At 43.6% G+C, this 25,137-nt stretch overlaps 1 protein-coding gene across 3 annotated transcripts in view; it reads left to right on the top strand.

Annotated features, from left to right (window-relative positions):
- Positions 1–11,060: 11,060 nt before the first annotated feature.
- HOMER2 (homer scaffold protein 2) overlaps positions 11,061–25,137 on the top strand; it is a 58,941-nt gene continuing 44,864 nt past the window's right edge. The window contains exon 1 of one of the 3 annotated variants that reach the window (XM_021537552.3): positions 11,061–11,252. In XM_021537552.3, coding sequence (XP_021393227.1) covers positions 11,158–11,252 — 95 coding nt within the window. In that variant the 5' untranslated portion in view covers positions 11,061–11,157. The remainder of the gene's footprint in view (positions 11,253–25,137) is intronic. The other 2 variants (XM_021537553.3, XM_021537554.3) reach the window with 2 other exon arrangements.

Below are 25,137 nucleotides of genomic sequence, written 5' to 3'. Positions count from 1 at the left end.
GGTGTAGCGTTTCTCCTGGGTTGGACACTTGATGCAGTTTGCCTGTTGCACTCCAATCAGTTGCCTTGGATACAAAGTCAAATATTCAACCTCTAAAGAGGATATCTAGGTCTCCTGTTTTACTGCCAGACTCCCTTCTCAGAAGGGTGGCATTCTGTGGGCACTGGAGCATTGCCCTGAGGCTCCCGTGCTCACTCTGAGGCCCAGGTCTGAATCTGCCCTTAGATGTGCCATGAAGCCCCTGCCCTGCCTGTCCTGTCCCTGTGCAGAGTTTGAGCACAGGTTCAGGTTCTGCTAAAGGCACTGAAATAGAACAGCATTTCAGGGTCTTGCTCCCTCTCAAGGTTGAGGTCAGTGGAACTGGACTAAGTAATGCTCCCTCTGTCATTTATTAAACATGGCTCTTCCCAGATGACTTTACCGAGAAGCTGTTCGCACAGGAACCGGTCTCCTTTCCTTCTCTTGTAAGGAGAGTTCCTGAATGTTCTTTGCAGCTCCGCTTAAGTTTAACGGCCATTAGAGAAAGCAAGAGCTGAGCTATAGGCCAGCTTTGTACTAACTAAAAATGAGAGTGTTTTTTTACTGTTAAGTAACAATTTTTAAAAGTTGCAAATCAGAATTTTCCAGTCATACTAATCAGCATTGAGACCACACTGTGCTACAGTGAAATAAGGTATAAGTGAATTAGCTGAGCTGCAGAGAAGCCTGCAGGATTTTGCAAAGATGGTCTGAGCAGTCTGCTTCCTGTTGGGAGCACTCCTCTGTGCATCTCTGCATTGTGCCTTGCCCTACACAGAACCTGGAAACTCTTTGACTAGGAATTATCTTTTCAGTTTATTTCTGTGCTGTGTGGAGCTTGATGCTTTTCTGGGGGTCTGGGCCACCACTGCTCAGAGCAGTAACAACTCTCCCTCCTGTTACTAAATTAGGACTTGAGATCATTCTTTCCAGCAAACAAGAGTTCCTAATATTTCAGGAGATTATGTATTGGCTGCCACCCCTCTGTATCCCCTCCTGCCCTCCTGGGGCACCCCTCTGCCTCAGACGTCAAGGCACAGCATCCTTTCTTCCCTTAGTTCTGCTGTAATTCCTTCTCCATCTTTCCCCAGGCTCCTGCAGCAGTTTCCTCTCCTGGACCATTTCCACAGTGCTGTTGTTGCTGTGGCCCTGCTCACCCTTCCCGTTTCAGGTCTCCCTTTCCTGCTGTCTTGAGTTGTAGCTGTTTCTTCCCCTTCCCCACTCCACCTGCAAGCTCTGCTGTGGAGGCAATCAGCTGCTTAGCAGGGCAGTGCTCAGCTGAACTTTCTGATGCTGCTGGGGAACTAGTGCAGAAGATCTTACTGACTACTCAACAGTCTAAATTTTAAAAATATAGAGATATTATCATGGAAAATTCATAGTTCTGATGGAGCTTCTGATGGAGGCTCATTAAAAACAAGCTAAGAAAATCTCACATATAAATGAAAAGCACGTAGTAGATTGTGGTGATATGCTGAATATGATTGTTTCTTATTATGCTGTGGCTGCCCATTTTAAGAATAATACACAGTTATTTTCTTGGTCTTAAATGGTAGTGTGGGGATATCACAAACCTCTCAAGTAAAAACTTTAATTAAAAAGCAAACACTAATCTCCAAGCAGTAGCATTTGCAGCATATTGCAAGATAAGATTTCACCAACCTGAAGAACTAAGCATGATTCTAATTAAATCAGGGGAAAAAAATGATGAACTAGATATACGATTTATTTAAGGCTAGCAGTTATATAAGATATCAAAGATCTCACAGTTACTATCTGATGGGAAATGTTGCTGCCAGATCTCACAGACTATTTCCAGGGATTGAAATCCTTGTTCCGCTGGTTCCAAGTACTGTTGTGATTTTGCATTCCACGGGGTCAGGACTTTGTGGTGGCTCTGTTGGACGTGGGAGCCCCATCGGCCCTGTTGGAAGCTGCAGATGATCCAGCAAGGAAGCAACATGTTCCCTTGTCATGAGGAACCACCACACTGCGTGAGCTGCTGCTCTTCCAGTGAGCCACCAATACAAAATCCTGACTATTTATGGTTATTTAAGGTCCCAGTGCACCTTTTGAAAATTAAGTCTCTTAATCCCTGTATGCTGGCCAAAATCTATTTTAAGTGATGCCACTCAGCATTTCCTGTATTGTTCCAGATGAAGATAGTGTTGGCCATTGCATCCTGTTTCAAACTGCATGCTGGGCTCCTCTGTTTTGGAACAGCTGTTTTCCAGAAAAACCATGCTGCACTGATGTGTGAAGTGATCTCTGTGTATCCCTCCTTGTGCCACAGGAATGGAATGAGGATTAATCAATTATGACCAAATCATGCAACCAGTGAAGTCAAAAGAAGGGTTTATTTCCATGGGTATCGTGGGGGCCAGGGCTGGCTGTTTGGATGCTATTGCTTTGAGATGCCTGCATGTAAAAACAAAGGAAAATGCAAAGCATCACCTTGTTGAAGGTGTCTGTGTAGTGAGAATTCCTTTAGCTGGAGATGAAAATGCATTTTAACAGCTGTTTCCTCAAGAGTTTAGTTACTTGTCACAGCAGGCATTATTGTGCTGGAGGAAATTCTGGTTTGTTGAATGTAGCTTTAAGTATGTGGTGCTGGCTGGCATTTGTGGCTTTGCATGTCCTGTGCATTCAAAACATGCTTTGTTATGCTTCCAGGGCTGGCTCCTGCTCTTTCCCAGAACAGCTCATGCTGTGGAATTGTATCTCAAAAGCCATGTTCTTAAATCCAGCTACAATTGAGCCTTAAATATTGGAAAAACATTAAATACTGAACAACAATAGCTGCAGGTTATTCTCTATGAACAAGTGTTAATTATTTTGGGCAAAGAAACAGGATCTAAAAAAGAGCAATTCTGGCTAGATTCCTTGGAGACTGCAAAATATTTCTTGCTTAGATGTTCTGTCACATACCACTTATGATGTCACATTTAGAACTGTAAATCCATTTACAAGTTGGACAAATGATATCACTGAAAAACATTTTTGGAGGATCACCTAACTTCTTCCATGCAAATATAATAATAGTACATCTCTTGTGCAAATATAGGAAAGAGTGGTCATGAACTATTTTGGGAAAAGGGTACTCACCAGATGGACACAGAAAGAATATTCAGTCAGAGAAGCAGAAGAACAGTAATAAATATTATTGCAGGTGAATATTGATGAAGATTAGCCTATCCCTGCACAAAAATGATCAAAATATACTTAGAAAAATGTTGGTACATTCACAACAGAAATGTGCTCTTCTGCAAAGAAACAGTAAATGAATAGAGGACAGTAAATGAATATGGATGAATGTGTCATCCATATTTTGTAGTGTTGACTTCATTTTCTCGAGTATGTAGAAAAGGTTTTGATTTGTGTATGTTCATATTTCTCTGTTGGCTAAAGACTAAATTAAAACAAAACACAGTTAAAAGCTTTTCTGGAAGTTGTAAGTGTTCTGCTCCCCTTTGCTCAAGTCCCATGGTGTAAAACTGAATTGTTTGGTGTCATCTCCCATGGTGGTGCACAGTGACCCCTCCCCTGGCTCCAAAGCCCAAACTGAACTGTGCATGAAAAACTTGGTTTAACATTATCCATGGCTGCTGCTGCCTGCCATCCTTTTCCTTCTAAACCCAGGAAAGGACTCTGCATCTAGAGAGTGCTCCTCTGTGTGCTTGAGCTGAAAACTGTCTCTAAAATGTTTGGGTTTTTAAAAAATATTTGCACTGATTAAAGTTTTGCTCTGATTTTACAAAGAGTATGGATTTTATACATGTCTCAAGGACCATGACATTTCTCAAGAAAAGTGGAATCTGTGCTTACCATTACATACAAGAATGTAATAACTTATATTATGTAGAATTTTGCAAGATTGAATTAAGGAGTGTTGGCAGTAGATACTTTCTGAGAAGAAAAATACTGAAGAAAGAAAAAAGCAGTTATGTTTATTTAACTGAGTGATAGCATTTATATATTTTGTCATCAAGGTTTTGTTGCAGGACAAAGTAATGTTGGGTAGAATTAAGAATGCAGAAACACTCCTTGAACTATCCAGGAAGATACCCAGCTCAACATGCAATCCAATTGAGGCCTTTAAAATGGTTTTTCTCATCAAGGTGTTCCTGGTATCTTTCTTTGTGGGAGCTGTAACCTTGTTATTCTATTGTCAAATTGCTATTCTTTACTTTTTGAGATCTGAGTTTTTAGTGTAGTAAAACCGGCATGATTTGTGGCCCTCTAGCTTCACTTTTATTATTAATTAATTATTGTAGTTTAGCAAGACTTAGAAAAAAACTGGTATAAGTCAAGGTCTTTAACTTTTCTTTAAATGTATTTGAAAGTGATATAAATTAAGGTCAGTAGGGTTTGTTTATTTGTTTGTGGTTTATTTGTTTGGTTTGATTTTATTGTTTTTCTTTTCTAATGCATTTTGGAAGCATAAAGACATTACCCTGCTTCTTAAATGCATCTCAGTTTCTTTCCATAGGACAGTCTGCTCAACACGTTTTCCAGACAATGGTGCAAAATACAGCTTTTGTGGTGACAAACAGTTTTCTTCACAAATGAAAATTATCCCTGTTTGTGAAAAACACCCATAGTCCTGGGCCTTGCCAACTTGCAATCTCTGAGCCAGATCTGACTTCCCTAAGTCAAGATATTTTTTATCTTTAACTGGAGGAGGAAAATCTTGTGGTGTGGTGCCCCTCGTGTCTTTAAGAACTCAGGTGAGTTGTTTGGGGTACTCACCACTACACCTCAACCATCAGGTTTTGTAAATGGGCTTGAAATCCTGTGTGCCTTCATTCCCACCTGGCACAGTCTGTGCTGCTCAGCCCTTGGAGAATTCATCCAGGCAAAGAATCCACACACCTCAGCCCACGAGAAAATACAAAAGCCTTTGGGCATTCCTGGAAATGAATCAGACCTCTGCTGTGCCAGGAAATGTCTTCCCTTTCCAGTTGAACAAGCAAGGGGCTGATTACAGGTTAAAGTCCACCAATGAGTGATGCCCAAAGAAACACAAAGAATGATATTTTGTACCAGTCTGAGGTACAAATTCCCACAGGCAGCCAAGGCAGCAGTTCTGGAAAACAAAAATGCTCAGAAAAGATTGGTCTCAGCCTCCCCTTCTCTATAGAGTTTCCTTGAGAGGGAGACAATGGGAACACAGTGATGAGGGACCCTTGGAGGTAGCTGGGGGATAAAGACCTGCCTGCTGGCACACACCGACCCTGGCAGAAGGGCAGGGGGGAAACAGGATGACTTGGAGAAGGACAGGCTGAAAAAAGAAAAATAAACCACAATTTTCACTACAATTTCCAGGAACATCCCACATTTCCTTCTCATTCCTTCCCCTGGCTCCTGCAATGAGCCTGGGGGGATCTTTTCCACCTCCCCATCTCTTTCTGCCCCCATGCAGCAGGACCCAGAGCAGACACTGCTGCTGTCCTGGAGAGCCCGACACAGCCAGCACAGCACAGTGGGCAGATTGGGAAGGCAGCATTGAAAATGCCACTCTGTGGTTGCTTGGAAATGAAATCCAACTTTAGTATTATTTCTGAGCTTATATTTTTGAATCCAAAATTCCATCTGATGGAAGAGATGGGTATTTAAACAGATGTCTGCAATTTCTTTAAAAAATAGAGATTGAGTTACAGATGGCAGAAAGGGCCTGAGAATTAAAAACTCCCAAGCTACAAGGAAATTTACATGTGAGCAAAATGTTTTGCTGAAATGTATGGTCATACAATTCTGCATGTTTGAAAATTAAGCTTTTTTTCACCAAAAATGTGAATATCTTTTCCCTTCTCCATTATCTGTGTCTCTGCTGCAGCCTTGGCTGTCACCATCATTGTGACAGCCAAGTTGCAATATGAGGGTCCTGTTTCTAACAGACAAGACACACAGTTCTTTCCTTCTCCTTTCTCTTGTATAATTTGGCCTGCCAGGACCAACAATTTTGATCTGAATTAGTTTAAGAGAAAACTAATCTACCCTGTTTGCATAATTGGTGCCTGATTGCTCTAACTCCCATTTTATAAAATGCAAATAAAAGGATTTTTATGATATAAGCCTGGAAGGAAACCAGAATCAAAATCTGTATTTGCAGATGAAATGGAACCTTTTTTTCTTCTCTGGGGATTTAAAAAGAAAGCCCCCAAAATAAATTTTGAGTGAAAAAGCTGATAGCTTCTTAAGTGCCATATGAAATGCAAAGCCCTGCATATTGGAAATGAAAAATTGAACATATTTGGTAGTTTTGAGGAGCAAGTCAGGATCTATCTCATCATCTGGGAGATCTGTACATGCCTTTGAGCGGCTTTATGAAGATCTTCACTTATGCATGTGTGCTCCAAAAAGCAGTATTTTTGTGCATATGAACAAGTAAATAGACTCAAATACAAGCTGTGAGGACACATGCAGCACTCATCACCTGCAGAGTCCCAGTCTGTCCCCTGCCAAACCAGTTCGAATCAGCATGATTCCAGAGCAGAGCAGCAAGACCCACTACATACAGATGACCAAAGTTATTTCCTTTACAGCAGAGTGGACATAATCAAAGTGTCTACATCAACGAAAACATTAAGAAGAATTGGGATTATCTGTTTTTTCTTACCTAGTAAGTACAAAATAAAGATCTGATAATGGAGCAAGGTTTGCTCCTAGTGCGGCACCACCTCTACAAATGTTCAGTGTGCACTCCTGGATGTGTCCCAAGCTGGATTTCTAGCAGACCAAAGTACAAAGGAGCCTCGAGGATCTGGCCTGTTGTGTATTAGTGCTGACAGAGTTGCTCTGACTCTGCCAGTGGTCAACATCTTCTACTCCAGCAGCCTCTTATACTCTTACAGCCTCTTACAGGTTTGTAGCCTTCAACTCCTTGCTGGGTATTCACATCCAGGCTGGAGTCCTGGTGGTGACTGCAGGGCATCGTTCTGGTTTTGCTGGCTTTCTTTGTATGTCCAGGTCTTCTCTCTTTAAGATCTTATTTTAAATTATTTTTGGTTGGCTGCCTTTGTCTTTATTCAGAAGGCAACATATACCATAATGTGACAAAGACAGCTCTTTGCATTTACATAAACATCTGCTTGGATTTGGTACTTGCATTTTTCACAGGATAACTCTAAAAAAAGTGAAGTACAAACTGGGCATGAACCTTCTATGACTCCAGTTATACAGGTGCTTCCTGGCACTAAGTAAATATAAGAATAAACCGCACAGAATAGTAAGATAACATGCAACCCATTTTAAATTTAAATTTAAATTTAAATTTAAAACCAATTTAAATTGCTTTTAAATTACTTTTTCCCTTTTATTTTTTGCTTTTAAAGAGACAGAAAGTAATCCTATTATTCTGGCTTATTTCTGAAGGAGACTGAAGAGAAAAACTTTTTTTCTTAGAAATCAGATGTCTTGCTGGAGAACTTGAAAGTCTCATGTTTTTTGTGAGCTCTAACATTTTAATTGAAAGGACAAGAGCGTTTATTATTTTAAGCAAATAGATCTTTTGTCCTAATTATTTATTAGATATTAGATTAAGTAGGTTTTAAAAACAAATACTGCAAATCAGAGTATTTTCAACATAATTATTGAAAATCCTTTTTTTTCTGTCGCTTCACCTTTAACATTTTATAGCCAGTGATATTATAATTACATTAGCTCTCCATTTGTCAGGAGACTAAAAAAACTAATTCTCTGTTTCAAATGTAAAAATCAAGAATTCCCCAAGCTTATTTTGGTTAAATCCAGGATAACATTTAAAGATAGAAAATGGTTAGTTATTTGTCAAAGGGGGGAAAAAAAGGGAAATGGCACAGTCCTGCTGGATTAAAAAAATGCAGATTTTATCAGTCTACTTGGAAAAAAGAGAAAAATCACAGTACTGAATATTTTATTTAATACTACCTGCCATGGGAAATAGAGAGAAATCTACCTTGAAGTGTAATAGTTTAAAAAGACTGAACAGCAGGTTTATTCTGCAATAAAATTACATCTAAAATAAAATAGAGTGGCAGAAGACAACAATAGTGAAACCAAACAAAAGGAGAGAACAGAAACACAGAGAGAGGAAGAGCCCAGTGAGCTCTTTGCTTTTCAAAATGCTGGGTACATAGTCCTGATTGTTAGATCAGCTTTCTGAAAAGGATATTCATCCTGTATCTAGGAATCAAAAAATTGTATCTTTAGGAGGCCTGTGGGAATAGAAGAAATTTCTCATCTAAAGAAGTTAGACCCATTTACAGAATGTGGATATTTTTATTCCTCAGCTTGAATCCTACCAAGGGATCCTGTGCCTTCAGTATTTTAAGTGTTCCTAAGCGTGCCACAGCAATAAGGGCACACTTGTGAATACTAAATGAGGACTGATTTACCCTCCCTTACACATCCTGTGCCTGAGCCAGCTCGGAAATGAAAGATCATGTCACATATGAAGCTTGAGAACTCATTAATTGTGATAGAATATTTATAGTTCTCATTTCCAGAGAACTGAAAATACCTTAAACAACTGGAATATTAAATTACACAAAAATAAGTCAATGGGAACTATACACAAACTAGGACACAGTTACGGTTGAGATGTTCAAGATGGAGCTGTCTGTAGAAAAATTAAAAAAAAATTCAATATTGATATTGTTAAGTGGTTTGCATGAGATCTGGGCCTTACTCAAATCCATGGGACTTTTACCATTGACTTGAAGTGGGGACAGGGCTTCATCCTCTTTTTGGCAAAGAGGACCACAACAATGTGCCACACTTCAGAAGGAGGAGTATCTCATCCATTTGGAAGAACAGTGGGAATTTCAGATGAAGGGACTGCACTTACCCCAAATATGAACAGAAAACTGGGTTAAATTGTTGTCTACCAGGGAAAATGTCTCAGGGTACTGGAAAAATGGGACTAAAACCCTCTATGTCCTAGAAGACAGTTTTGCAAAGAGCAATAATGAAGTGGAAAGACCTTATGAACAAAAGCGATATACAAAATCTTGTATCATGTGAATTATGCTTCCATAAACTTAAGCTTTATTTTTATAAATGGGGTTGAGAGCACAGTCTTGAATGCAATATTGGAAAAAAATTTAAAAATTAGAAAATGCTAAGGCAACTGCAGTTCCAATTGCCAATTCTCATCATGACACACATAGTGAGGGCATTACCCCATTTTGATCCAATTCCATTAGATGCTTGTAAGTCTCATGCAGCACTGGTTCATAATACACAGCTTTTGGATACTCACCAAAATGAGCTAATTAGAGAGGACCAAGAGAACTTCTCTCTGATGAACGGAGATTTAACAAAATGCGGTAAATGGTGTAAAAACAATGTTATAAAATGCTCAGATCCATGGTGAGAGTTTTTTCCACAAGATTTCTATGCTGCTGTTTTTACCCTTAGAAAATGTCACCCCTCACTGTGTCCTCTAGAAGACAAAATGGTCACATCAAAGCAATATTCAAGGATGCAGGTCATCATGAACATGAAAGGCTTGTCACTTTTGCCATGGGTATCTCAGAGGAAATCAGAGGCTATCTCACCTTCAGCTGGCAGAACAGGACATAGGAAGTTTTACATCAGTGATTAGGTAAGGAGTTAAGTCTCCTTCAACACCCACAGTAACCCTCTGATCGTGGTAAAGAGAGCAGGTACATGGGAGAGGTGTCATCCTACAGCCCTGTGGAAATGTCTGTGTCATTCACCCCCGCTCTTTTTTCCCTCCAACGGAAAAGACTTTGGGTGCATGGGACTGAAATTCCATTTTGGTGTTCCAGACATCAAGAAATAGTTGTCTGTCAGAAAAAGGGTTCCACTGTCCACAGCTGGAAGGAGTCTGGATGCTGGCTAAGTTTTTCTTTCAGGATTTCCATGATGTCCCAAGGCAATACTAGGGACACCCCCAGTTATTACACATGAAGTAAAAGCAAGCAAACATAAAACTTTTCCCACAACTTCTAATCTTCCTTGGAAAGAAAGGATAAATCAACGTGAGATTTAAAAAAAAAAAAAAAAAAAAAGATGAAAATAATCACTCTTGGTGGCAGAGTATTAATTATAACTTTGTGTGGGTGAAGTTAAAAGCCTGTTTTATGTGTGAATTGGTCGTATTTTCTCCATGAAAGAGTAAGTGTGTCTGCGTACACAGTCCTGTGAACACTCGAACGAGCAGGTCCACGGCTCTGCTATGGATTTGTGTCCTGTGATTGCCGCTCAGATGCCAGTGTCACCCTCGCGGCTAGGTAGCCATTACACGGCTCTTCCACGCTAGTCCAATTTTCCTTCCCTGCTTAGGAATCGTCCCCCTTTATTTTCACGAAACCTACATAGTTTTGGGACGGTGTGTGGCACAGACTTGCAGCGAGGCTGAGAAGAGCCAAAGGAGATGCAGACCTCCCACATTTCTGGGCAGAGCAGGCGGGAGCTGGCTGCGTGCGGCCCCTGCCCTGCCGGTGGCCGAACAGGGCAGAGCCGAGCCCGCGGCTCGCAGGCTGCGCCCCCACGGCCCCGGGGAGCGCGGATTCGGAACGCGGGGAGGGCGTGACAGCGGGAGAACCCGCTCGTGGTTCACCGGGCATCCCTCGGCGTGGCATCGCCTCCAGGGGGAAGCGCATCCCCGGCACCAGCGCGCCGTGCCCGCGCCGCGGAGCCGGGGCTGGCGGCGCGGCATCCCGGTGCGGGACAGCCGGTCCCGGACAGCCGCTCCCCGGGGAGGGCTCACCCCTCTCGCCGTTGAGGCTCCCCGGCCGCGGGCGGGGCCGCGTGGGGACACCCCACAACTTCCCCCGAAGTTTTCTTGCCGCCTCGTTCGTCCCCTTCGGCGGCTCGCCGTCCCCCGGCGAGGGCATCGTGAGGACGAGACCCTGCACCCCACCGGCTCCTGGCCGCGCACCGCGGCACAACCCGCCGAGCGCCGGCGGCCGGGCCCGGGGCGGGGAGCGGAGCCCCGGGCGCGGCCGGCCCCGCCCCGCCCGCCGCCCCCGCGCTGCCGCCTGGCAGGGCGGCGGGTGCCGCGGGAGCTGCTCGGTGCCGCCGCCGCCCGGGAGGGAGGTTATGTAAGGGGGGAGGGAGGCGGGAGGAGGAGCAGGACGGCTCTCGCCGCCGTGCAGCCGCCGTGCAGCCGCAGCCAGCCGGGGCGGCCGCATGTGCGAAGTGGGGACGCGGCCGCCGCTGGCCGCCGAGCGCGGGGAGCCGCCCGGGGGTGCCGCCGCCGCCGCCGAGAGGTGCCGAGACATGGGGTGAGTCCGCCGGGCCCCGGCCCCGCGGGGCACCGCGCCCCGAGCCGCGCGTGGGCGCCGCCTCCCGCGCCGGCCCCGCCGCAGGTGCGGAGCGGGGCGAGCGCGGCCGCCCCGTGAGCGCTGCCCTGGACGCGTTTGGTACCGTAATTAATCGCTGGCTGCCGCCCGAGCCGCCGGCGGAGCGGGCACGCCGCGGAGGAACGGCACCGGCGGCAAAATCCCCGCTGGAAGGAGCGGGGAGGAGCTCGGGATGCCGCGGAGCGGGGGCCGGAGCGGGGCCGGTCCCTGGCCGGTCAGCTGCGGGATGTGCGGCGAGTTCATTGTCATGTTCCACGCGCCGGTTCTGCCGGAGCTCTGGCTGCTGGAGGCACACGGTAAACTTGCCTGAATTGTGCCAGATGGTCCCTAATTTGTGCACATATTTTTCTCTTTTAAACATTTTTTAATATGCCAGGAGTCTCTGACCACATGTGGTAGCCTTTTGGAGAATTCAGCTTGGTCTTTCCAAAAATTAGTCCTTCATTTTTGTTATCCTCTAACTTGTATGAGGGGACAAACGCCAAATGCTGGCATTAGGGTAGTTTATGAACTAAATATCAGAGAACAGAGGTTAAGGTTGTGCCTTTGGCTTGAACTATATATAGGTTTGAGATCCTCTCGACCAGAATGTCTTGGGGGATTCCAAACCCACACATTTAATTTACTTTATTTTTATCCTATTATGTTCTCTTACACCTTTTCCTTGCCTCTCCTCACCCCCGTGTGGCAAGGAATCGTTCTCCAGTTTCTGAGCTTCCTCTGCTGCTTTCAAATGTCCAAATTCCCACTATAGATTTGTTAATTGTTGTCAAAGTAATATAATGTGAGGCTGTATGGATAAATAATGAATTAAAATGGCATGCACACGTCCAAATTTGATACTCTGGAGTACTGAATAGAAATACAGGGGCAGAGGGAGAAATAGGATCTAAGTGAGTATCTCCCTACGTTTCTCTTCAGGATTACAGGGGCTCATCTGCTTCTTAATTATGCAAAGTTTAACTGGAAAATAAAAGAGAAACTGTCCTTGGGGTTGGAGAAAGAAGTATTGAAACCTGTTCGGAGCAGCACTGCCCCACAGAGTCCAGGATGATCAGAAACATCCATCCATGGGAAACTTGCCTCTGTCGATCTACCTGGGTGTCTCTAAAGGCAAATGTTTTAGTTGCTGTCATTTTTAACCATTTCCATTCTGGTAGATCAGTTTAGCTGTGGCTTGGAGAGAAGTGAGTGGAAGGTCACAGTGCTCCTCCACCCTTTCTGTCAGTCAGTTTAGTTCTGGCCTTGGTGTGGTCCTGCTCTGCCTCCGGAGCTGTTCCAGCTGCGAAGGACTTTGGCTGCAAAGGCTTTTGAGAGCTCTGGTTGTGCTCCTGTCTGTGCTGCTGCATGCAGTGTCAGATCATGCAGACCTGTACAGGGAGCAGGCACGTTCACTGGTCAGTTCAATACACTGCTTTAATGTATTTCTCAGTAATTTCAGTCTTACACTGGTGCACATGAGATCAAGCTCCCAGTGTCATTCATTCCGCGGGTTTCAGCGTGGGTTGTGCCTTCTCTTGCACTCTGTACAGAGTTCAGACAAGGTGTTTGGTGAATATGCATTTTCCCAGTGTCTCACATAATTATCTTGTCATTCACCTTTCTGATCTGGAGAACTTGGAAGTGCATTTGTGATAGCATTACTGCAGCTGTGGCTTAGCACACATGGCACAGGAGCAACCTCCCAGTTTTCTTCTGGTTCCATCTATGCTGCAAATCCTTCACCTCTGCATGCTCCAGCTTGTCCTTCTGTGAAATGGGCAGCTCTGTACTCACGTGTCTTTGTGAAGCAGGTCGTGGTCAGAACACAGAGCTCAGTCATTCTTACTTGCATGAGTATATTTTGGCCCAGGCATTTGAGTGGGATTTGCTTCCTGGGCACATTTTAGTGTCACATATGGGGCATGTACTCAAAGAAATTGTGACAATTAATTGATTCTTAGCTCTTAAAATATTTTTTTCTTTTACTTTCCTTTTTTCTTTTTCCTGGGGGTGACCATTGCTAATGATTCATTTAAATGCTGCCTATGGATTTGGCAGTGACTGATCGTGCTATGAAACCTGATACAGCTACTTGAGCTTAGCAAAGCAAAGCTATTTAAATTGCTTATTAGCTGTGAGCTGAGCTGTTTAAACTGTTGGTTTAGTTCAACTTACTAGTCAGCAAGGTAGTGTAATGTTTTACAATTTACATGTTTTTTTAAAAAAAAACTAATGCCTGTAATACAAGGGACATGAAAACAACATTGTAAAAAAGTTACCAGAAAAAAGTCTGCTCCAGGGTCCATAAAAGTCAATGTGAAAGTTGCTGCTGACTGAAAACCACTGTATTTTGGTCAAGCCACTGTTAAGAATCTGGCTGGACAATGTCTACTTTAAAGGGAATTAATCTTTTCTCAAATCACTTCTTTCTTCTACCAAGCATATCTGATAGCTGCTGTTACCTCAATCCTCTCAGAGTTTAAACTTCAGCTATTGGAAAACCACAATGCAACACATTTCCAGCTGTAGAAATCTGTGTCTGAAAATACCTCCTGCTTTGTCTCTTGCAAGCCAAGGGCTGACACAATCAAGGAAGTGTCTCTGATGTTAGTGGGCTGCACCTACTTATCTAATGGCCGTGGTCTGGCTCAGAATGACCTCAGTTTAAGCAGTCCAAGTTAAATTTACAGTTCTAAGGATGCTTGAGATTTTGGTATTAGCTGATTTAAGAAGGTGCTGGATAGGTGTTTCATCTGTGCCTAAATTCTTTTATTATTTTCATTTCTTTACTATCTTTGTATTTCCTTATCTATCCATTACAAATAATTTGTTATGAGGTGTGTGGCAAGTATCCAGTTTAGATTAGACCTGTAAATCTCTTCACTGCTGAAGCTGATATTTATATTATCTGTTGGATTAAAACTTAACTGATTTAAATGCCCTCTAGCATTAAAATTGTGTTTTAATTCTGTTTTATAAATAATGTCAAAACGACTATCAGGCCTCTGAGTGTTAAGAATTATTGCAGAAAGCTGCACAACCATGTAGAAGTGTGTACTATGCAGGTTAATGATGAACTAGCTCACAGCACACCTTTCTTTTGGCTGACATGAGATGTTTTCTCTTTGCTGGTTCCTCCAGGGCTAGTGGGGTAATTGAGTCCCCTGCAGCTGGATCTGTCCATACCTCTCCAGGTGAGCTTTGAGCCAAGCCCCAGGAAGTTTGGAAAAGGCGAGTTTCCAAGCCTGGATCAGGCAGTGAAGTAACCTTAAGGAGATAGGTGCCTTGAACAAAACTCTGTTCCCCCGTGATATATTCATGGAAAGGTGCATGAGGCTGTATTACTGGGGGTGGCCACATGTGATGTTTTTGATGTTTTTATTATGCACTGACATCTAAGAGACCAGGAAAGTCTGCCTTGCTCTCCTCCCTTCTGCTGTCAGCAGTGCCAATGTCCATCAGCCAACACGTGGCTTAATGTGGGGAGTAAAAGGCAAAACTTAATGTGAAGGCAAGGAATGAAGGAGATAAACGAAGGAGAACATGTGATGCAGCTCGTGTTATAGGAAGACAGTAATTTTGGAGGGTGTTCACTTTCTGGTACCAGCAGTACTTTAGAAACCATGGTGATAAGCTGTGCCTGAGAAGCTCAGTGGCAGGGAATGGTGTTGTTGCAGAGGAAATTCACCTTGGCTTTTGTCCAGCTCCCGCTGAAATCCATGGGAGCCTCTCACCAGCTCCCTCCAAAGTTTGGCCAGGCCATCTGTCTGCCAGGGAGGGGGAGACCCTGGGAGTGGCAGGCAGAGGATGGCACCTGGATGTCACTGCAGGGCTGGGACAAGAGTGTGCCTGAACACAGCTGAGTTGGTGCTCTGAGCTCAGGGACTCCTTTTTTTTTTTGAGATTTTAAGGTCAGCAGCTTCAGTTTGGTCCCCAGCAGAGCTCAGGAAGGCAGATTATATCCAGCTGGTGGTGGTTTTGGTCTTCAAGGAAAGGGATTGAGATCTGATGGGCACTGAGCCTGTTCATCTCATGGATTTGAAGCAGCTGGCTGGGGGTGCTTGATTCTTCACAGCCTTGGTTCCTGACATAGCTGTTTCCATTTTGCAGGGTAGATATAAATGGATGTTATTCTGACTTGGAGAATTCTGTGCCTGTGTACGAATACAGGTGTCTGTACAAGAATCTGGAAAAGTCAGGTCCAGAGAACTTTGTGTTCTGGAGCAGTATTTGGATTCTCTGAAATGATGGGGAAACTGCATTGACCTCAGTAGTGTGTAGTCCCTTGCTTATGTTAAACTTATTTATGTAAGGTTAGAGAGGCGGGGAGCTTGGTGAGGTGGGTAGAAAAGACCAAACAGCTGGGTCCTCGTAATGACCCTCCTCCTTTGTGTGTGCTTTGAGTTTTGGTGTGGCTGTATTGAGGTGAGTGAACAAACCTGTAACAGTGTTTTGTCCAAGTGGCTTTGCCTCTCGCAACTCTGTGAGGATTCACAGCACTGTAGGCACATGAACAGAACTGAATTTATAAGGTCTGCTACAGGTAAGTTCACCAAATTATGAGAGGAGAAATCTCCAGTACCACAACTAGTTTGGGTGTCCTGCTGCAAATTTCTTGGGCATTTGCTCATGTAGACTGTGCTGTAGAAAGAGTGGACAGAAAGAAAACTTGATGCTGAGAGTCATCATAGTTACATTGCTTTCAGCTGTTAACCTAATTAATTACCACTGTTAATTTAATTATCACTTGAGAAAAATCTTATAAATAAAATATTCTCCACAAAGCTGGGATGTCCCTCAAGCCCTTCTTTCTATTTGAAAAGAGAATGGTGAGTAGGTCTCCTGATAACAAAGGCATAATTTAAATTATTTAAAAATCAAAACATTCTTTTTAAATGTTAAAAAGAATTATTTGATGTTCAATTCCTTTAAATTGAAACTTTTTTCACTGATCCAGGATGTGATCAAGTGTCTCAAACTCTTCAAACATATTCCCAGCATGAACCAGGCAGAGGACAGTGAGTTTGCTGAGAACCGAAGAGCAAGGGCATCAGCCTGGTTTTGCATCTAGATTTTCTGCAGTGCTGTGTATTCATTTTATTCATTCATTTGGCTGTATTATTGCAGTGCCTAAGATAAATAGCCTCACCCATGAATGTACACTTAGGGATGCGTAAGCATTTTAAATCAGCTGTTGGTTTTCCTGTTGACTTTGTGATAGGGTGTGTGCAGAGTGGGGAAATCCTCATTCCTTAATGTTGCTACATGGTCAAATCTGTCTGCTTTCACCTTGAATGCTCTGCATCGCCTTTTGCACTCTGTGCACTGCAAACACAGTGTGTGACTTGTTTATCCTGTGCTTTGGTTATGGCTCTTTAGGATGTAAATGTGCTCAGAGGAACGTATTTCAACTATATTTCTCTGATAATTCAGCTGTACACTGTAAATAGCTGATGATCCTGTTCTTAAACCTCAGAATGTGACAAGGGCATTGCCTTCAAATGAAGACAGTAAATGTTTAAGCTTGAGCATTAAAGAAGCCCTTTTAATGGCAAGAGCAATTAGGCAGGGAATAGACAATTAGTATCTGGGAAGGTTGCTGCTGCGCCACAGCCACGCACCACCCAGCACAGGTTAGGCATGCTGTGAGTAGGGCTTGTGTAATACACACTCATGCAAAATGTACAAGATGAGATTGGATGATGCAGTTGATCTTTGATTGTATTTTTGGTGACACATCCTAGCTGCTCTCTGCCTGTTTGGAAGCGAGATCTGCCCGCTGCTGCCGGCTCGGATGCTCTGTGCTGAGCTCATGTGTGACACGAGGAGCTGCCTGCTTACTCCTCGTTGACGTAGCAACTATTGGAGGTTGTTGGACACTCTGCATCACTTGGAATTGCTTGGTAATTGTAATTTTGCCACTGGGGTCAGGATTAAAATGAAGACAATATTTTAAAATAATTGATGCTCGAGGCGTTTTAGGATTTGTTTAGGAAGAAGGGATGGTGCAGGCTGACATCAGCAAGCGGGACAGCCTGCCTAATGACTCATAGGGGAGCAGGAGGCTCTGCTGTGTAGGTGTTCTAGGATTTGTGGGCTTCATGTATGAAGGCTAGCAAGAGCTTCAGCTGCAAAACAACAGTGGCTTTGTCATGGAGCAAGAGTGTGCAGATTTGAACAGGGAAATGAGGAAAAAGAGGGTGATGGAGGTGTGAGCAGCAGTGAGTGCTGCTTAATGAGCAGACCTGTTCCCTTAGAGGAACCCCACCCTCCTTTACTGCCTCCTCCATGCACTGATCTGAATTTATTTATTTGACGTGTCTTATCAAAATGCAAGTTTGTAAGAATTCCTGAAGGGACAAACTGTTTCCTTTCCATCTGGAAGTTTCACTGCAGCCTACAGGATTTAGAAACTCAAACCCTTCTGCAATTCAGAAAGAAAATTTCTGTGGAAGTTGCACTTTTCTGCCTATGCATCAAGAGGCCTGGGAGAGCCCTCCAGAGCTGCCAGTGTTGTTCCCCATTAGCATTTTCATTATAATAATAATAATCCTGGAACTGCATTCTTATCAGGCAATGTTTAGTACCTCAGTGCAGCAAGACAGCAAAGGCCTCTATGGAATACGTTTAAAAATGCGTAGCCAGCTTGTAAAATATTTTCTTCCTAAAGCTGCTTCTGCTTGTACTGGGGATCCTTCCTTGTGGAACTGTGAAATGGTGCTGTATGAGTGCTTGCTGAATAAATACTTGTTGTTTGCTTAATGCTTTGCAGTAGATTCTCCTCAGATAGGGAACCACTGTATTTCTTGGGGGGAAAAAATACAAAATTTTAATCTTGCTTGGCTCTGAAGGGAGATCTTAATTTTCTATGTGGAGTTGTGAGCATTTTATTTTTTAGAATTCAATTACTTATTGTTTTATCCCTGGAAGAAGGACAGTGTAGCCAGAGCTGGGGAGTACTCAAAGCTTTTCCATTTGAAAGGTAGTACTTCAAGGAGCAGTCTCCCCTGATATTAATTGTGTTGCAATGAGTGACTCGAGTTCTCTGCTGTTGGTGAGTTGCTCTGTAATCTGTGACAGCAGCACTTTGTTGTTGCCTTTGTTTCATTCCCTGGTTTTATCAGGCTTTTGTACTGCAGCTTCCCACTATGAATCTGTGGCACACATCTCAAATGTCTCTCTGCAGTTGTTTGAGGGAACCTACAATGTTTTATGATATTGAAAATGTTCACTGAGAGCATTTGATAAAAGGTGGAGAAGTTCTTTGAGATGAGACGTGCAGAATGTCCCCGGCCAGCGCTCAGGGCTGCTTGGAGGATGCGTAGGACATGTGGGGAGAGTCTGACACCTTTTTATCAGGGATTTCACAGATGGTGGTGTCTAAAGACGAGGCAGGAGCTCTGTTCTGGTGGGTAGTTCAGACACTGGTGCAAAGATGGCAACAGCCTAGTTGTCCCTGTGTCACCCAACCACCCCAGGTCCTACAAATCACACAGATGAGTTCGTATGAATTACAGATTTAAAACTTGCTCCATGCCTCCAAGTGGTGGATTTGGCTTGCAGAGTTGATGACAATTGCCCTTGGAGGATCCTGCCTTTTGGGATGGAGCAGTTTCTGGCATGCAGGATGATGTGGTGCCAATCCTGAAAGTGATGTCATCAGTCCCCATTAGCTTAACTTTTCCCCAGAGCTTTCAGTTCAGATTATTCTTCCACTATGTAGCATGTCCTGACGTGGAAGTGGGATTTCATAACTTCAGAGCTACAAGGTGGTCAGTTTAATCTCCTTCCATCTTTATACAAAGGAAGAGGTCTAGTCACTTCACCCACTCTCTTAAACACTAACATAGTATATATGTATATATGCAGTTCCCTTTTTTCACCCCCCCCACCCCCCCCCCCGCCTTAATATTACGTGTGCTGAGTTTAAATCTTGTGTGGTCTCTACACAAATGCACTCCCCTTCCAGGTAAAGTCCTCATAAAGTCTTTCTTACACCCTCATGTGGTCCAAACCCCTGATAAAAAAACTCCAAAGCTCCCCCATAAATTGTCAGGAGGTTTCTGCCCAGACAGGACAGAAAGTGGGCAATGCTCATGGGCACAGTGTACAGCAAGGGCACAGCTGTTGCCCCTGGGTGTAAAGGAAGAGATAAATGTATCTTTGTACTCAGTTTATGTTAAATTTGGTAATTGTCATAATAATCCCCTCTCCTTCAGCTGTGATAGGGACAAATTTATTGTTTTATGAAATAATGAAGGAGATTTAGTTGCCTAAAATTTTACAGCACACAGGTGAATAAGAACTCTCTTTTAATGATTATTTTATGTTTGACAGCTCTTTGTCACTTGCATAGTCCATTACAGGATACAGATAATTTTCTGTTGCCCGTTGTTTATAGAGGTGTTTCTCATAAACTTGTATTTAAAGTGTCTCCTAAAAATGCTCATTCATAAAATCCCATCTAATTTGGTTTATGGTCCTTTTAAAAAAGAACAGAAACTGGCTTGACTGAGAACAGGGATCTGTCACTTCACTACACCCACCCAAATTCGAGGGAATGGAGTTGAAAGCTTGAGTCTGTAATCTCAGTTACAATGAAACACAATAGCTGTGAAGCAGGGACCAGATCCCACGCTCCAGTGAGGGAATTGTTGGTTTAGTTATTTGGGGTGGATGGGAAGCTGCTCATCTCCCATGCAGATCCAGAAGCGTGTCTGTGTCCATGTTTCCCTGGGGAAATTCCTTCCCCTCTGTGCCTCTTTCACCTTCTTGGGTGCTTTGGAGCAGGAAAATGGGTATTTGTGCACAATGAGAAATTCCACTTTGTCTTTTGAGAGCTCCAAAGGACAAATAATGTCTTTAAAGTTTCCATGTGATCCTCCAAGACTTTCCTCAGTCAGAAGGTTCTGAGTATGTGTTTTCTGAGATCTTCAAAATTGCATATTATGGGAGATGCATCAGCTTTCAAGGATGTGATATTGTGCAGCCTGATGGTCCTAGCAATCTGTCTTGCCCTGCTTTTCCTCCCCAGACTTTTCTGCAAAGGCTGTGGTTTTGCAGAGGGCTTTAGGGACAGCTTCCTTCATCAGCTGGACCTAAGCCTGGGGTAAACACCTCTCCTGTGGTTGTGGTTACCTGCTTTTTCCTCCACAGGGAAGGTCTGTTCTGAATTTCTCAGCTGCAGAGTAATAATCCTGCATATGTATTGTTCAGATCCTTGCAAGAACTTTTCTCCATTGAGTTAGAAATTAGCATTTCAAATTCTATGGGGGAGAAGTTGCCAAAGTTTTTTATATTTTAAGCTTAGAGTTTGGAAAGGAATCAAAATATCTAATCCACTTTGCATTCCGTGGTCTTTCCTCCCTGCCTTATGAATTGGCATCCTTGTCCTTTGGAGGGAGAGCAATATTGTGCAACTCTACAGCATCTCTTGTGAAATACCAAAGTAATATTGCAGAGATCTCCAACACCCTTCCCAATAGCTGTTAAATTAGCACAAGTGACATGAGGTTGTACTGGAAAGAGTTTAGGCTCATCAGCTGCTTTGCAGGATGACCTCTGAATTATTGGCCAGAAGATAAAATAGACATCCAACTGCTAGGAAGGATTTGGGATGGTTCAGTGCTGTTATTCCACTAAAGAGCAGCTGATTTCCGTGAGTTAGACTTTGCACCTTGGAGTTAAGTTACTTTTTCCCTCTTTCCATCTCCTTTTTGGCACTTCTCCTTCCCCTGTAGTGACGTTGGAGCTGCTGCCTGGGGGGACAGCCTGGCCAGAGCCCAGGGTGGCAGCAGCTCCAGCCCCGGGTCAGTGTTGGCTGGCAGGCACATGGAAAAACACAGGGCTAGTCTGCCTTGTCTAGGCAGAAATGGGCCACTGATACATTCTTTTGCTGCCTTTCAGGGGTAGTAAAGCTTTCTGAAAAACCCCGTGTTTAGTGAGACCTGCAAAAGAGGCCTTAAAAATGAAGTTGGTTTAATACTTCGGGTGCTAAAGTGTGAATGTGTGAAAAGCATAGTAAGAATTTCTCACCAGTTGGCACCTTGTCCTCAGTGGGTGAGCAAGTACTTGATCCTTCTGCATACCAACACCAGACATTAATTTTAGATCACAGGGACTATGAAGAGTGCAATTTCTAGCTCTTGACTTGCTGTATTTTACTTATGGCAAATAAGGGAAACTGATATGTGAACTTTTTTTACCCCCAGCAAGGGAGGTGGCTTTTTCCACTAGCAAGGACTTTCCTATCATGAAAGTGCATGCAAAACAAATTCCTGCAGAACACAAAATGTTATTTTCAATCCTATTTTAAAACAAACGTTCAGAATTTGGTTCTGAAAGCAAAGCAAAAACTCATTTAACTTGTGTGATATGGGTTTATTATTCCAGCATAAACATCTGTGGAGAATTTGGGCTGATTTTGCTCACATTTATTTGGTATAAATAAGCAGTCACTTAGAGCAGAAGAGGATCAGGTCTCCTGTGTGTCTTCTCCCATTATTCTGAAGGATGAATTCACTGCTGCATAATTCACATGGATGTGTTCCAGCCTGGTGTGTTCCACCTGCAGCTGGGGAACCTCTGAGCCACCCAGTTCTGCTCAGTGCTGCAGAACTTCCTAGTGGGGATCCAGCAAGCAGGGTGAGCCTCTGGTCACTGTTCAGCTGTTTTGGTTTGTTACACAGGATTGCTGGGGCACAGTTCTATCCCCTCCCAAAGAAAAGAGTTGATTTCTCTTTTGGGAGCACACATGGGGATAGCAAAATGCATTATTTCATGTATAATCACAGAATGGTTTGGGTTGGAAAGCACTTTAAAGATCTACTTCTAACTTCTCTGTCCTGGCAGGGACACCTTCTACTAGACAAGGTTGCTCAAAGACTCATCCAGCCTGGCCTTGAAGACTTTCAGGGATGGGGCATCCACAGCCTCTCTGGGCAACCTATGCCAGTGACTCACCATCCTCACAGGGAAGAATTTCTCCCTATCTAATTTAAACTTGCCCTCTTTCAGTTTAAAGCCATTCCCCCTTGTTCTTTCACTACATGTCCTTGTAAAGAATCCTTCTCCAGCTCTCTTGTAGCCCCTCTAGGTACTGAAAGGCTGAAAACCCAACTCTCCCAGCCTGTCTCCAGATGAGAGGTGCTCCATCCCTCTCATCATCTGTGTCCTCCTCTGGACTCACTCCAACAGCTTCACATCCTTCTTACATTGGGGGGCCCAGACCTGGATCAGTCCAGGTGGGTCTCACGAGAGCGGGTGGAGGGCCAGGATCACCTCCCTTGCCCTGTTCTGGGGATGTTACCCAGAGTGTGGTTGGCTTTTTGGGCTGCAGGTGCCCATTGCTGTGTCAGTCCTACTCCAGAGATCCTGTGTTCAGGGTTTGGGCAGTCCTCCACTGGATTTTCAGGGGGCAGGGCTGGGTATATGGCTACCCTCAGAAGTAGGACAATAACTTCAGTATCTCTTCAGCCAGAGAGAAGAGGAGGAATGGGAAACACCAGGAGAAGGCAGTGCACGTGTCAGTGCCGCCAGCTCCTAGGGCAGCTGGCAGGGATGGCACTGAGCAGGGGCTGTGCAGGGCAGCTGGGATGAGCAGGGATGAGCTGGGATGAGCAGGCAGAGCTGCCAGAGCCCTGGGCTCAGCCCAGCCCAGCACACAGCATCGATACCCCGCAGGCCCTGGAGCTGCACGGAGGGAGCCCTGCCAGGGAGCCCAGCCCAGCCCTTTGTTTTTATCCACGTTCACGGAAAAATTATTTTAGATCATCTCATCATTTTAAACATTTGGTAAGTGTTAATATACTTTCAGCTCAGTGGAAATAATCACCATATGGCTGTAAGATTTGCCATCTGTCCAGAGAGGCTGGAATACAATTAGTCCATGTAGTCCATTTATCAATCTATAAGTGACAATATTCACAGTCCTGGCAACTTGGGCTGCTGACAGAATCAGCACTTGCATGGGCCTACCTGTCTGCCCTTATTACATCAATATATAAATGAGATGGAAAAAATCTCATCATTCAGCTGTGTCCTTCACCCTTGACAGAAAGGAAAAAAGTCTCTATTAGTGTAAATGAGACCGAGGAAATAGTATGCCTTAATTTTTGTAGCACTAATTGGATTTTTTTATGTCTAGTAGACCTTAATTTCATAAGGCAAAGCCAGATTTAAGTGCAGTCTTTCAATCAAAAAGTATCAGCAGGACAAAGTATATCACAGGCAAAAAAAATACTGTGTCCTCTCTCCTGTTGTGTTAATTTCTGAGGCATAAAAAGCCGAATACTACAAACATGAGAAAAGTCATTATTAGCATCACACAGGTAAGAATTAATTTCCAAGGTTTCTTGTTTGACTTCAGAAAAGTGAGAAGAGAGTTTTTCAGCAGAGTGAATATATTTTTTGAAAGGTCAAGGCCTTTTGGTTTTAAAACTATTAATGATCTGACATTTTAAGAGTTTGACTTTTGACTGTGCTTGCCAATCTCTCCCCTGGCCTGTGTCCCAGCCTGGCCCCTCAGGACTGTCACCTCCTTAAAACTGGGGTTAAATTTGGAATAGCTAATGCATATCGAGAAAATAATTTGAATGTTTTATTTGGTTTTACATATTACCCAAACGCATCTTGCATAATAAGTTTATAAAAGGCATGTGTGCCACGTTTTGTTTATTCTACAAATTTTCAGCCAGCCCACACTAATTTTTGAGACTCTGCTGACAGGAAAATACAATTTTTTTGGCATATTTTCTTTTTAACTGTAGTTATGGGACCTGCATAGCACAAAAAATGCTGATACTCAAAATTAAATCCTTTCATACCTCACATTTTGTATAACCTGTGTATAACCTACAAGGTTGGAGGCATTGACATGCAGAAATCAGAAGTGCCAGGGAACAGGTCTATAGGGATCAGAAATAGGTGGCTGTTGGGGTTCAGGCAGGTCTGGGGTAAATTCTCCCCAATATTACCTGCAAATATATACACTTTGCAGTGTAAGCAGGTGGCAGGAATTTAGTTTTGGGGTGTTTTTGGCAAGGGAAGTGGTGTTTTTTTCTTTTGTGGATACTGTGTTGCTCATGAATAACCTGATGGCTAAGTTTTTCAGGTTAGTAGTTCTCTCTGAAGCTCAGGAGGTTACCAGAGGATCCTCACTTTTGCACCGAGGCTGCTGACAGCTTTTTATACCAACAAACAATGTACATATCTGAGATCTGTACTGTAAATCTGACGGCTACAGATGGTGTTATATTTTTAAAGATCAAAGTGAATAATGTTAGCTTCTAAATGTTTGAAATTTCCTTTGTATTTTTAACTTGCAGCAGAAGAAATGTGTCATCCCCTTCTCTTATTGGCTACTGGGAAATCCATGGGTGCCAGGAGCTGTGTCCCCCAGTTCCGAGAGAGCTGCTGCCTGCCTGCACTCTCCTGATAATTCTATTAATTATAGATTATTGGTCTATTAAAATCACCAGAAAATGGGAATCTGCTTCTTTTCAGGTTGTGTGCTCTCAGCTGCTTTGGGTGGGGGCTGAGGCTGGCTCTAGCCGTGCCTCTTTGTGCCCAGCACCTTGCCCTTGCCCAGCACAGAGCTGTGCTTGCACTGGAACCTCTCCTGCCTGTTTTTAATACACTGTCTTTGGTGCTCTTGACCATATTTGGTGATTTTTATCTTTTGGATGATTTGCTCTAGCAGGAGGCAGGTAATTTCAAGCCCATTGAAACATGGCAGTGCTGTTGCCAGCCTGGTGGTGTTCTCAGCACGGACAAGTCAACACCTGCACTGAAAACCCAGTGTGGGCATTGCTGTGCATCTTCCTAA

Source organism: Lonchura striata, chromosome 11, assembly GCF_046129695.1.
Source record: "Lonchura striata isolate bLonStr1 chromosome 11, bLonStr1.mat, whole genome shotgun sequence".
Classification (NCBI taxonomy): Eukaryota; Metazoa; Chordata; class Aves; order Passeriformes; family Estrildidae; genus Lonchura; species Lonchura striata.
Note: the sequence above shows the minus strand (reverse complement) of the source record. Positions and strands in the feature narration are given on the sequence as shown.